The sequence below is a fragment of the Sceloporus occidentalis genome, unplaced genomic scaffold (assembly GCF_023333645.1).
Source record: "Sceloporus occidentalis isolate IW3139 unplaced genomic scaffold, rSceOcc1.0.p SCAF_238, whole genome shotgun sequence".
In the NCBI taxonomy this organism is placed as follows: Eukaryota; Metazoa; Chordata; class Lepidosauria; order Squamata; family Phrynosomatidae; genus Sceloporus; species Sceloporus occidentalis.
In genome coordinates, this window is record NW_028317218.1 from 623,620 (window position 1) to 637,832 (window position 14,213).

Here is a 14,213-nt window from a genome sequence, read left to right on the forward strand (position 1 = left end):
GGGTGTTGCTATCATGTTTTGGCCGACCTGAGCTCCCGTCGGGCATCGCGCGGCTCAGAACTCATGTCACGTGCTCTGAAACAAGCTCCGGCGCGCTGAGGTCACGGCGCAGGCGCCGGGCGCTGATTGGCGGGGAGCGGCGGAGAAGGCGTGGCTGGCTGCTGTGTGGGAAGCGGATAGATTGAGAGGCCGGAGGCTGTCGTCAGTGTCCAGGCCCCTGCTCACCGTATCCCCCGCTCCACCTCACCGCCAACCTTCGGCATGGGTGACAAAGAGTTCATGTGGGCCCTGAAAAATGGAGACATGGACGCCGTGAAAGAGATTGTGACTGCGGTGAGGGCCAGTACACAGGGGCCGCTTTGGGATGGGCGGGTAGCCCTGGCGCTCAATGGGTTAATGCAGTAAACCTGTACCAGCCTCCAGATGTGGGTTAACCCCTTTGGGCCACCCACTGAGTACTTTACCAGTAAGCATACTGTTCTCATTTCTTCCAGCACCCAGAGGGTTATTGAAGAATAGGGTTAACCCACTGGCTGCTGGATTGAAGGCTTGCCTCATAGTACTGGAGCTGTTATTGGTTTATTGCCGGCAATCAAAGGGTTACTTCTGGTACCAGATGCACTGCCCTGTAGGTGTGGGTTAACCCTTTCAGTGCCACTGGGGAAAAGTGCATATTTTGAGTGTAATGGGAGTTGTCATGCTATTGATTTGTTCATACCCAGGCTCTCAAATTGGTCAAATTGACCTGTCAGTGTGGGTTAACCCTTTAAGCGCTGGCAGGGTAATGCAGGTACAGGATACCCCAGGTTGGGTACATGTGGCAGAAGTATTGACAGTTGTCTCTTCGGGGTATCCTAGGTGTTGGAAGGGAGATTGTGTATTCATCATTGCAACTTTTGGTCTACCACCCCTGTCACCTCTCGTCCATTTCATATTGCGATAATTAATGTAACGTTCTGTCCGTTTCCAGCCGGTGCCCGTATGGGGCGTATAGCGACATTTAATTGATTTTAAGGGGTACCTCTTTGGGGAAATCTGACTTAGTCATGTGATCTTTGATATTGCCGTTCACACATTCCTAGAATTCCCAGGAGTGTTGGAACGTATTGATGCCCCTTTCTTAAGGATTACCCTCCCTCCAGCATCACAAATGCGTGCAGCCAATGAGGAAGCCGTTCAGGGCAATGCTTATAGTTATTGTAATGGGGTCATTGCCGAGAACAGGGTAAAAGGAGCCAAATTTTGGACTTTGGGCCTTTAGGTAAATTGACCCCTCTGCTTCTTGCGCTTATGCTTTGCGAAGCTGCTGGAACACATCTGATTCCATGAAATGGACAGGAGGGACTGAACATGTCAACTGGCCACCCACTTGGGCAAAGTTGTCAGAAGGTGACAGGTCCACTTTAAGTGACAGCAATGTCAGACCTTGATCTTCAACCTCAAGATTCTAGAAGAGCCCAAAGAAAACCCTGCTTCCTTAATCAAGTTCCAGATAACCTTATCTTCCCATTAAACCTCAAAGAGGAAGAAGTAAATGTTTCTGGCCCCCATAAAAAAGTAGAAAGGCTTCTGACTGACCGTAAGGGCCTTCTAACTCCGTTAAAAAAATAAATAAATATTATAAAAAAAATAAATAGAATTGGGGCTTCACTGATCACGTAGTGAGCAAAATATCCCCGGAACCCCCAAATACATCTAACTGATCTTTATAACATCTGTCTTAAGTTAGTTAAATTGCTGAATACTAGTTATTGTGTTGCTTTGATCAATACAATAAGTCAAGGACATGTTGTGTATTGATGGGCGCTCAGTTTTTATTGTTAGTGTTACCAGCGTGACTTAATTACCCGTCGTGTGGTCCCCTGTGATAGTTTTGTTGTAAATTGCCGAAGACCCAGGAGTCGCGTAGGAGATCATCTTGGCTTATTTAGTGGCCAGATTAAGATGGGGATCTGTTTACTGATGGTAGAGTTGTTACAACAAACTGAATTGACCTCCTAAAAGATCGCAAGCTTATAAGAGCAGGGCCATCTTTTTCTTCTGTAGTAGTATGTCTTACTTGCGTTCATGTAGTTCTTCATTTGTATATTGTTAATGTGTGTTTTCTGTCTCGTCTCCCTCTGTCTCGTCTCCCTCTGTCTCGTCTCCCTCTGTCTCGTCTCCCTCTGTCTCGTCTCCCTCTGTCTCGTCTCCCTCTGTCTCGTCTCCCTCTGTCTCGTCTCCCTCTGTCTCGTCTCCCTCTGTCTCGTCTCCCTCTGTCTCGTCTCCCTCTGTCTCGTCTCCCTCTGTCTCGTCTCCCTCTGTCTCGTCTCCCTCTGTCTCGTCTCCCTCTGTCTCGTCTCCCTCTGTCTCGTCTCCCTCTGTCTCGTCTCCCTCTGTCTCGTCTCCCTCTGTCTCGTCTCCCTCTGTCTCGTCTCCCTCTGTCTCGTCTCCCTCTGTCTCGTCTCCCTCTGTCTCGTCTCCCTCTGTCTCGTCTCCCTCTGTCTCGTCTCCCTCTGTCTCGTCTCCCTCTGTCTCGTCTCCCTCTGTCTCGTCTCCCTCTGTCTCGTCTCCCTCTGTCTCGTCTCCCTCTGTCTCGTCTCCCTCTGTCTCGTCTCCCTCTGTCTCGTCTCCCTCTGTCTCGTCTCCCTCTGTCTCGTCTCCCTCTGTCTCGTCTCCCTCTGTCTCGTCTCAGTTAAAGTTTAACTTTATTCCAATAGTGCATGCTGTTCCCAGACCAACTAATCGATAAGGAAAATCGTTGACAGCTATTTTCATTTATCGACTTTTTTGAATCTATTTAGTCGACTAGTTGTTTCAGCCCTACTTTTAAACTCCATAGGCGGATATTTTCTTAGAAAGGCACGATATACAGGGATATAAATAGAATAATATTAATATTTTAGAGCTTCTTGATCCAAGGAGAACTCCGATTGCCTCTTGGAGTCAAGAAGGAATTTTTTCCCCCTAATGGCAGAATTCGAAGTAGCTTAATTAGGGGTTTTTTTGCCTTCTTTTGGATCAAGAATAGAAAGGTTAGGTAGAAGGGTTGAACTTGATGGACTTAGGTCTTTTTTCAACCTTATGAACTATGTAACTATGTTACTATATGTAACTATGTAAGGTGAGTCGATCTTGCCGAGCGTGAAAGTGCTCGACGTAACTTGGTGGCAGACTCTTTCAGCGGCCTCCGTCACTTTTGTCTCACCACTGACTTTATCGAGGTTGCACGAACAAACCCTGACCCTAACCCTTTTGGTATTGGGTTAAAACATTTCGTCACAGAAGTGAAAGGAGAGCACCCCAGAACTGGCTTCACGCCATTGGGGTCACTTTGAAGCCCACCACGGTGTTGTGGTTAAGTTAGACACATGCCGATCTGTTGGGTGAGAGCAGTTGATGTCTTATAATGCCAGTGACATATTTCTGAATATGACATCAGAGCGTTGAAGTCTTGGAGGTCCTGGTCACATGACCCCCCCCCCCCCCGCGTTCCAGGAGCCGCGTAACATTGAAATAGAAGCCGATGCTCGCAGGGCTTAGCTTGAATCTTTGTGGAAGGATTTGCCGAAGCCGTGTAAGATTACAGGCTTATTACACGGCGGTATTAGAAGACCATCTCACCTGTCTACATGTGCGGGAACTTAGTCTTGTGTCATGTAACTTAAAGGGACACGCCAGCCATCAAATGCACTTTAATGCATATAATAGCTGGGTGGTCCCTTTAAAATGTCTGTGGTGCCCCCTTGCTTTCATGCGCATTCTTCTTTAGAGGGGGCTGTCGGGGACATTAAGTGTGTCCCGTAATATATATTTCTATAGGCTTTCACTGTTACTGTAGAACAGGCATGGGGAAAGAGACGGGAAGTTCTGTGAATAGCACAGGGACGGTAATATAAGGCCGTGCTTTTTCTTTTTCCAACAGATACGAACAAATGCATCGAGGCCTTTGAAGCCCCGTCGTCGCTCTAAATATGATGTTTATTAAAACTGCCTATAGCGGGTTTTTTTTTTTTTCGCTTCGTTTTTATTTCCTGTGGTTTTGAGGTTAGTCCGCATGCATTAAAGCAACAATTTATTTTTGGCAAGTAATATTGGAGCTTAAAAGCGCACTAGGTTGCTCTTAAAAGGGACACTCCTGCCATCATATGTACTTTAATGCACTTGACAGCTGCGTGGGCCCTTTAAATTTTCGTGAGGACCCTCTAGCAAATGCATGGGGGGCTTCTGCATCCATACCCAAATGCGTAGAAAGCGATCTCAATAGGGTTACTTTCCTGACACTGATTGGTTGCTTCAAGACAACGCACAGTGGAGAAAGGGCAGCTGCAGGGCTGCAGCTTCTTCTTAAGTTCCCCTTTTACATGTTGAGTTCTGCAAAGCTGCACCAGTGTTGCAGACTAACCAGTCAGGTCACAGTGCGTTGCGTTAATGCCGCCATTCCTTTGTGTAACATTACTGTAGTGCGTTGTGCAAGGGAATTATCTCAGACAGACCAGAATAAACCGAGCAGCTTCCCGTCTGTGTCCGTTTCATTGGGTTTGCAAATTGCTTGAGTTTTTGAAGTAGTGGAACTTGGCCCTCGTAGCGGTTATTTACTCTCTATATGCACAGCACGTGACGGGCAGAGGTTAACGTCGCCTGTGTTTGACTTCTACACGTTATGCCTGGGAATTGAAACACAGATGATAATCTAATATTTCCAATCAACCACATCAGGTGATTCTGGATTCTTAAATGTTTCTTAAATTCTGGATTTATCCCTATATATTATATAATATATATATATATATATATATATATATATATTGGTAAGCAGAAGATGCTTTTGGTCAAGGACCCGAGGGGTAAAGGTACCCTAGTGATTTGATTAATTTACTTTTTTAAGGATGACATATGCTTTTTATTAAAGCACATATTTTGCTTCTAGTGTCCCTTTAACTTTCTGATCAACATATTCTTAACAGTATCCCCCCACTAGAGACGCCGCATATAGGAAAGTTTTTGGGTTGTCTTCAACCCCACACGTAATTAGTGCCCATGCAGCACAACTGGAGCGGGGCAAAGATGTCTTTTTGGAAGCAATGCTAAAAGCGAGGGGAAAAAAATTGTATTGAATATAATTACCATTTGCAATTTTCACAGTGACTTTTATAGCCGCAGCGTTTATCTTGCCGCACACAGCTTCTCGGCCTTCGACGGCAGCGTGAGTGCCCTTTGTTTATTCTGCATAGTCGTGCGGGCCAACAGCGATAGCTCCGGCACGCCATAAAAGTCGTCTCCTATACAATGCAAATTCCACTTTTCTGCTAGTAATTAGAAGCCTCTCTAAAGGAAGGAGAAGAGGCAACATCTGAACTAAAAACTGTGCCATGCTCTGCCCTTGCTGAACCCTTACTGCACAGATTTATCCTCGTTTGCCACCGTCTACACCAGGGATTAATAAACCATTTAAACTCGTAACTGAAGCTTTGGAAGGATACTTTCTGCTTTTTATAAGGTTCTAGTCAAAGAGGTCCTGCTATATAAATGTAACGAGCATTTATTATATATTATGTCCTTGCTGTTATGATAAGGTGGATCAGTGACAATCAACATAGTTTGTCAGTGGCGTAACTAAAAACCACAGCACCCCCACACGGCTTGTCAGTGCCGTCTTAGCCCCCAAACTGCTTGCCTGTGCCACCTTGGCCTCCATGAAGCTTGCCCAGTGTCTCCTAATGTCTTAGATTCAGGACCCATATGCCTAGCCCATGCATATTTCAATACCCTCACTGTATTAGCTGCTACTACGTATGACTGGAGGCTGTTCCACTCATCTACCACCCTCTCCGTAAACGAAAACTTCCTTCCATTCCCTCTAAACATCTGACGCTCCAGAGATAGGTTATGCCTTCTCGTTTTAACATGTCGCCTCCTTTGAAATGTATTAAAATGTATGGACTCTCCGTCTGGTCTCTAGCCAGATCTTTAATGGTCGACACACAGACAACATAACACAAATTTAATGACTAAGGTTCTCAGGTGGTCTTCCAGATGTGGTGTTCTTTATGGGGCACTCAATGCAGATCTCTAGAATACCAGTTAATGTTTTATTCCACCTCCCGTATAGGTGTCTCGATATTACACTGTCTCTTATAGCCTGCTGTCACGGACGGTCGCTGTATGCGTGCTGGAAAGTAAACGCGTTCTCTTTCTGCTCGCAGGGCGTGGATGTGAATCGGATGCTCGAAGGCGGTCGCAAGCCTTTGCACTACGCAGCCGACTGCGGACAAGACGAGATTGTGGAGTTTCTCCTGTCTAAAGGCGCTGATATCAACGTATGTGACCCAAACTGTATTTGGTTAATGTATGTAGGTAATGTGCATGTGATTAAAAAAAAACACCCTATTTTTTTATTATTATTTTTTATTTTTTTAATGTTCCTGACATCCCTGCTACAGAAAAATACATGTTAAAGTAACCCTAACCTTCTGTGAGTGCTTTAATATGCATTCTTACCCGATACAGAAGTCGCAGCCCTGCTTCTGCAGCTGTACCCCTCCTCTGAGCTCTGGCATTTCTTGCCTCTGATTGGCTGCCTGACGCAGCCAATCAGTGGCGAGGAATTGTTCCCTTTAGAAATCAATGGGAGGTCATAGCATGCGCAAGGGCTAATCAGACCCCCGACCAGGGCCAGCGCTAAAGGTGAGTAAGGTGGAAAGAGGCAAATGGGGGATTCTGCCCCCCCCCCCCCAACGGGGGAATTTAAAGGGACCGCTCGGCTTTCATATGCATTAAAGTGCATACGATGGCTCAAGTGTCTCTAAGATCTATGTTCAGATGCAAGATGGGGTTTATTTTACATAGTTCTAGAAGCGGATACTTGAAAGCAGGAAGAGACGGAGGGAATTTAAATAGTTTATTTTAAATATACGATTGGCTGTTCTGTTTTGAGGTCTTTCTCTTCCTCTTTTTTATTTACATGTATTTCGTTAAAATGTAACACTGAATATCCCTGAGATTAAATTTAATTAAACATATATTCAGCCCTCTTAGTATTTAAATCAGGATTAGCAGGCTTGCTGCGTGGGGCTCATGGAGTCATGTACGCCGCACCGTGCCGAAGTTACCTGCTGGCTTCTGGTGGGAAAAAAAAAAAGATCTGTTTATAATTCCTATTCAGTTTGAGAAGCCTTTCGCGGGGGTTTAATATTCAGCAACGTTCAGATAATTAACGAAAATTAGCAAATAGGAAAAAGTTATTCCCTTACGTTACCTCGTACATGCAGATCGTGACTTTATCACATTCTGGTTCTCTTAAGCTGCTTCCCTGTAACGTTTTATGGTTGATTAAATCTGTATTTTAGTACTCTTGCTTTTGATTGTGTATGAAAATGTGGCATTAAGAAAAAAAAAACCTTACTGTTCGATTTGACAGGCTCCGGATAAGCATGGAATCACACCGCTGCTGTCTGCCTGCTACGAGGGGCACCTCAAATGCGTCAAGCTGCTGCTGTCTAAGGTGAGAGAATGTTACGTATGAATGAATGATTGGCTTTAATTAACCATGTTGTGCAGGGGCTGCTTACAAATTATATCTCTGCTTGAGCATTGGTGTGTCAGTAAGCAGGAACTTTAACATCTGTGCCATGGATGCCGCCATATAGCTGCCTCGAGCACTTGCTTTATGTCTCCAGTCCAGTGCGACCTTTAAACGGACACTCCAGATATCGCGTGCACTTTAATGCATATGATAACTGAGAGGTCCCTTTAAATTCCTGTTGCAAATGTATAGTGGTATTCTGCAGAATCCCCCGTGCCCCCTTTATGCATTTGCCCTCTTCCCCGGCACCAGCAGTTTGCCACGAAGGAGGTATGTTCGACCAGATGCACCTCCCGGCATATGATAAACGAGCATTTTTCTGCCGCTCCTTGGCTGCTTGTACCATTGCCCCCATAAAGGAGACATTTTACTGCAGCTCTGGGGCTTCAGAGCTACCACTTCTCCACAAGGTAAATCATTTTCATGTTTTATATGTTCATTCAAATATATAAAGGTATATACTGCACGGGACAATACACTGTCCCTTTATAGCGTTTAGATTTTTGGTTCTATTGACCAAAGCCAACTTAAAATTCTAGCTTTGAGGTTTGTAAACTCGAAGAAACAGCTGAGTCGTGCGGTTTCTCTGCCAAGTTTATTTGAAGGCACTTAAAAAATTGGCGAAACGATGAAAAATACATCAATGTAGCTTTCTTTTTGTTTTGTTTTTTTGTTAGTAAGAAGCAAATAATAGTCACTTGAATCACATCGTATGTGAAATTGAATTGATCCGGCATAAATAAGTGGTCCACTTCAACCCGTAGCTTTTCTTTCTCTTCTGTAAGTGATACGGCGTTTCCATCACTCCTAAGTGCCGTTTGAAAAGCCTCCTGTGAAATGCAGTAATGGAGTCCGAGTGCTTAGACTTGTGGACCTTGCACACGGGGAGACATTTTTAAAGTTGGAAGGCTTATGATATTTTAACTACAATAAATACCGTGTGCCAAAAAAAAATAAAAAAATGGCGAGGTTGTTTGCTTCAGGCTGTGCCGTGCAAGAAGCAGAAGTGGGTACCAAATCTTCAATTTATTTTTTTTAACCAATATTTTTTTTTAAAAATACAGCTGTTGCAGTGTTTAAGTGGGGCATTATTAAAAGACTTAAGGTGAGCTCAGCTGAGGTGGAGCTCTCCATCTTTGGGATCCTAGTGGGCGGTCCTGCTGATCCTAGTGGGCGGTCCTGCCAATCCCAGGAGAGTTCCCAATTATGTCATCCTTTGCCCCGAGCTCCTAAAATACGTTATCATACATCAAAATGTTACAAAACACTCAACCAGACATCTACTAGATGGCCATCGCAGCAATATGATTCCTAACAACGATTGGAGCGCTACATACTACAGTCTAGGCTGGCTAAGGCTCATGAGAGTGGTAATTCAACAGCTGCAAATAAGAAATAATATAATATATAACAAGCATACAGTTTCCAGTGCACTATTTTGGGGAATTTCCCTAGAATTTGAGGACTTCCCTACCCCCCTCTTATTTCTGATACTCCACATGCCTGGGTTAACACTTTTTTTGTTCCAGTTCTAACCGAGCCAGTGAAGCAAAGCCGAGCCCTTTATATAAAACCACTCTGTTCTTTCGTAGCCTACAATTGATAAATTGTTGCCAGCTCCGGAGTCATCTGCCAGTTGTCTTAAGTTGTTTTTTTGGGGGAGGAAAGCAGCCACGGGGGGAAAATAGCTTTTTTTATTTCTAATTTTCTAAATGGCTTTATTGGAATTTCTGCCTTTTGAGCTGTCCAAAAATCTAACCACGTTTCTTGGCTGTCTCCGCACTCCTGCTAGCCGCCCGCTCGCACTTCACATTGTTAGACAACGTTTCCGTAACGCGCACAAAAACATGTTTTTTTTCGTCTCCGAACAAATCCCTTTTGTTAAAGAGCGGATTCTGAGTTCGGGCGTTCGTTCCAGGAGAGGCAGTGATACTTAACCGAAAAAATGATGAACGGCGCTCCAAACAAAGACTCATCTGGACGGGGTTGAGTACCGTACAGCGCTGGGTCTCCAACGCGTTCCGGTAATCTTTGCCTCCATGCCTGTCCCTGGCAACGGATCATCATGGAAAGAAAACGGTTGAAGAAACCGGGGCAATGGAGCGAAATGACAGATGTTATTTTAAAGATGCAGTTCCAGTAAAGTGCTCGGCGCCAATATGAATTTAATATCAATTTCTAGCTGCTCACTACTTGTGTAAAAATATCCCACTTTACACTAAAAATACAAGAGAAAAAAATAAATGAAGGAGCGCTATAAATAAAAATGTAAAAATATTAATAGTATTTTTTACTAATTTATAGCACTCCTTTATTTCCTTTTTCTAAAGGTGCCGTTCCACCTACTCTACTGAATTTAAAACTTTCTCACCTCGAGTTCTTACTTTCTGCAGTTCTGAGGAGTTTGTCCTCCCTTTTCAAGATCTCAAGATAACTTCTTTTTGCACCACACTGAATAAGGAAACTTAATCTTCAGAAGCAAACATGTCATTTTTGGTTTAAATCGGCAAATGTTAACAATATGGGAAGAACCAAAAGATAATTGCAACATTTAAGGTGATCAACGGCTTCTTTTTAAAAGTTCATGGCCAACAGAAGTTGAGGTTTGTAGGAAGTCAGACTGCGGCAATGTAATACATAGATGGCGGCACTAGAAGAATCACAGGACTCTGTTTCTAAGCAGCTCTAGTATCGCAAAAAAGTCTTTAATACAGTTTTTAAGTGACGGATCATCAGGGAGAAAAATAAAAGGATGGGTTTCCTTTACTTCTCTTTTATATAATGAAGCATCCTAGGTGGAACAACAGGCTTAAAGAGATCAGTGAAGCAAATACAGTTTTACATTGTCCTCTTCTCATTTCCATTTCAGCAGCTCTGCTTGTTCTCTTGCCTCTTGTTCTTCTGTCTTCTTTCTTCGTTCCGCTTCCCCGCGCCATCGCCTCCGTTAACCAGGCTTCCCTCAAGCACTATCCCCAGTGCTCGCTCTCACAGCGTCTCCCTACCTTCTCCGCCGACCACTTCCGTGTCCCTGTCTCCTTTTTCCAAGCTCGGCTTCTTCTCCTGCCTCTTCTGTCTTCTTTCTTCGACCGCTTCTCCCCGGTATCCGCTCCAGTTACCAGGTCTCCTGGAGCGCTTCCTCAAAAGGGAGGCGCCTTCGAAACACACCTTCTCCCCTGATTGGAGGAACAGGGGAGAGGCTGTTTCCATGAGGCATGTGGTGGCTCCGCCCTTTTGCGGAAGTATTCAAAGCAACAAAATGCAAGCTCCGTTTGTACGAATTAACGAAATCGACACATTTTTGTTTAAATTCGTATAAATCCGAAATCACAAGTCTACAGGACGCCAAAAATAACAAGCCATATAGAGAAGCAATTCCATCGCTATTATAAGGTTATCGCGCCCCGAACGGCTTCCGATTCCGGTTGGTTGAAAGTTCTTTATCGCTAGCTCTATGGCGGTTGTTACAAGAGCCCCATTAGTTATGGCTTCATATAATAAATGATGCGTATTACAGCAGGAGCCGCTGCGCAGGCCGATAGCATCGCTCTCCGGAAAGCCGTTTCGTTTTATTTCCGAGAAGAGGTTGGGCGCCTGGCGCGCGGTCACCATCTCGCATTACCCCCCCCCCCCCCCCCGCTTGTTTCATGGAAAAGGTTTGCATGTCAGATTTAACTTTTTGCAGCGAGACTGATAAGAGCAGAAGCATTCATCACAAGCTGTCCATGCGCGTGAGGCAAATCCCAATGTCACGCAGCAGAGGCAATCAACGGCGAGGAAGGAAAAGCTGATCTCTCTCTTTTTTTTTTTTTTTTTTTTTTGTTCTTTTTTATTATTATAATTATTAACCTTTTACCTGCTTGAGGAGTGACATATAATATATAGAAAATTCAGATTTATTTTGATCTGCCTTAAAAAAATAAAATAAAAAAATAAATATATATAAATATATATTAATCAGTCCGCCCCTACTACCCTAAACATTCCCATCATCCCTCAGGCTTTCCCTTGGATAGTGAGAGTTGCAGTCTTCTGCCCATGGGCTCTCAAAGCCTTCATATTTTTAACCCATCGATGCCCTCCCCATACAATAGAAGCATTGAAATGCTTATTTATAGCCTGTTCAGACTCCGCTAACTAAACAGAAAATTCCGACAATAATTCTCCTTCATTGTGAGATTAATCTTTAAATTGTCAGAACGTGTTTCTGTCAATCGTATTCCACAGTGAGCTGCTTTGAGTCGCGTCCTTCTCGCGTATAGAAATCACTCGTCCTTCCTTTTAAAGATGCCTTTTTCCGCCTGTAATTAGCTGGTCGTTTTTACAAAGATCCCTATCAATTATGGAGTTGTAAGGCTTCCCAGATCCTTAAAAATCTCGCTATCGGTTTACACCGAGGACAACGCTTGTTTGTTTAATTTTATTTAAAAACATTTAATTGTTTGGTTTTTTTTTTTATTTTTTTTTATTTTTTTTTTTTACAAGAAATGGGTTTTATATTATAGAAGAATATTTAATCAAAGCCACAATTCTAAGGATGTCTTGTAGTAAGAGTCTTGTTCCAAAGCATCGAAGCATGTCTGTCACCCTTCCCAGCATTCCGTAGTTTGTAAATACTAAATAACCCTATGTTACCTTGTGTGTATAATATATAATGTATAGGGGACATACCGTATGTGTATACCTTGGGAAGAGCCATCAGAAATTTCTGTTTCCTGAGATCGGCATGGTTGGTATCTCTCACCTAATCGGTTGCTGGTTGTTGTTGATTGGTTCCGGCAGCCTTTTTAAGAGGAAAGAGGGGGGAAAATGTAGGAAATTAATAACATAATTGCCATCTTCAACCACAGACCACAGGTTTGGATTTAGTTATAAAAGTGAGAAAAGTAAAGCCAATGGTTCCCCTTAATCACTTCTGTAAGTTTAAGTAATATGGAGAAAGAAAAGGGGAAAACTGTTTTAAATTCCTGAAACTTTTTGGAAACTCCAACAATCTTTCATTCTCATCTATATCATCTCAGCCTAGCGAGTAGAAAAGGGTTTTGCGGGTTCCCGGTTCCACCGTCGAATGAACTGTCGGCCCTGATGTGGCACCCGGGTCTCTGCGTGTAGCATCCGTGTTTCAGAAAGCGTGTTCCTTATATCCGCAGTGTAACCAGCAGTTAGCGTGACGTCCATTCCAATGAGATCCCTGACAGTGATATGATAATTGCATTACGCCGGTCTCTCAGACTTCCACCCAGGCTTCCTTTTTCACCTTTAAACGTTAATGAAAGTGTTTAAAGCCGCTGTCGTTACTGAACTACTCCTGTGTTATTCCAGCGAAGATGGGACCGACGTGTCACTCTGCCTGAAAAGCTTAACACAAAGCAATCTATGCCCCCAGCTAAGAGAATCACAAGCAAATGTGTCCATCATTGCATCAGACAGAATCATGAAGGATGAATCGGGGGGGTAATTTGGTTCTGCCTGCTCCTTTTGGTCCTTTGGTCATGGTGTTAACCCCTTTTTACCTTTCCGTAGGGAGCAGACAAGACTGTGAAAGGGCCGGATGGACTCAATGCCTTGGAATCCACAGACAACCAGGCTATTAAAGATTTGCTCCATTGATGGACTGCGGTTCGCCAGCCCCGTTTGCCTCTCTCTCTCTCTCGTGTGGCCTCTCGCTGCTGCGTGTCTTTCTTTCTTCTGTTTCTTCTCTCTCTCTATCTGCCAATTCCTTCACCTCCCCATCTCTTAACTCGGCGGTCTGCTTAAAGGAGCGACCTCACTTAGATTAAACGAGTGAATGTAGACTGACTTTTGGATCTTACTGTGTCTGCTCCATCATCATCCGCATTGTAAAACAATTAAAAGTAGCTGGATTAATGATTGTAATTGAAGGTCTATTTAATAAGCCTGTTTTACAATGTATAGAAATAAAAACTGTAGTTTACGGGGTAATTTTTATCCTTTTTGTTTAAGATCTGCAAGCTTCCCCTTTAGATATGTTTATTTTAATACCCCGTAACGTGTTTAACCCCTTCATGACAAAGCCCGTACATGTAAGGGCTCACAATGCATTGTTTTTAATGGGTTTAAGGACAACCCATTGTCCTTACGGGGTTAAAAAGTAACAGCGGCTTAAATACCAATGTATCGTATATGAAAGTGCATTTAATAACATTAACAGGTGCTTTTGTAAAGGCTTGTACATCATGGTGTTTACAATTACATCGCTAAGTGTTTGCTCCCTTTACTTCCTCTGGCACAGGAAGTGACCTCAGAAGCTGGCGTGACAGGCATTTGCTTCCCCCTGCTTCTAAAAAAAAAAGGGCAAAAACATAGCGCTGTAATTTCAAACATGTCTAAGTGAATGTAACCTTTTGCTTTGTTGTTCTTTAATATCTGGTTCTTGGGCAGCCTCCGAGCATTGGAGATGACGGAGTCCTTCAAATACGACTGCAGACACCAGAAATGTTCTCTTTTTAAACCGTTTTCCATTGCTTTCTGACCACTGTGATCAGCAAGCACCTAACACCAGCCAGATACTCGTAGAATCGCGTGCGTGAGAGTAACTTCCGTCAGTGCTGCTTTATCGTGCACTCCACCTTCGCCTCAAATGGACCTTTTTTTTTTTTTTTTTTTTTTTTTTTGGGATAATCAACTTGGT

At 43.6% G+C, this 14,213-nt stretch overlaps 1 protein-coding gene across 1 annotated transcript; it reads left to right on the forward strand.

Moving 5' to 3' along the window:
* The first annotated feature begins 261 nt into the window (after nt 1-261).
* On the forward strand, nt 262-13,171 carry LOC149276460 (myotrophin). Its single transcript, XM_089503651.1, has 4 exons — nt 262-333; nt 6,186-6,299; nt 7,400-7,483; nt 13,085-13,171. Exons 1-4 carry the CDS (start codon nt 262-264, stop codon nt 13,169-13,171), a joined length of 357 nt encoding a protein of 118 aa, XP_089359777.1.
* Nucleotides 13,172-14,213: the final 1,042 nt, after the last annotated feature.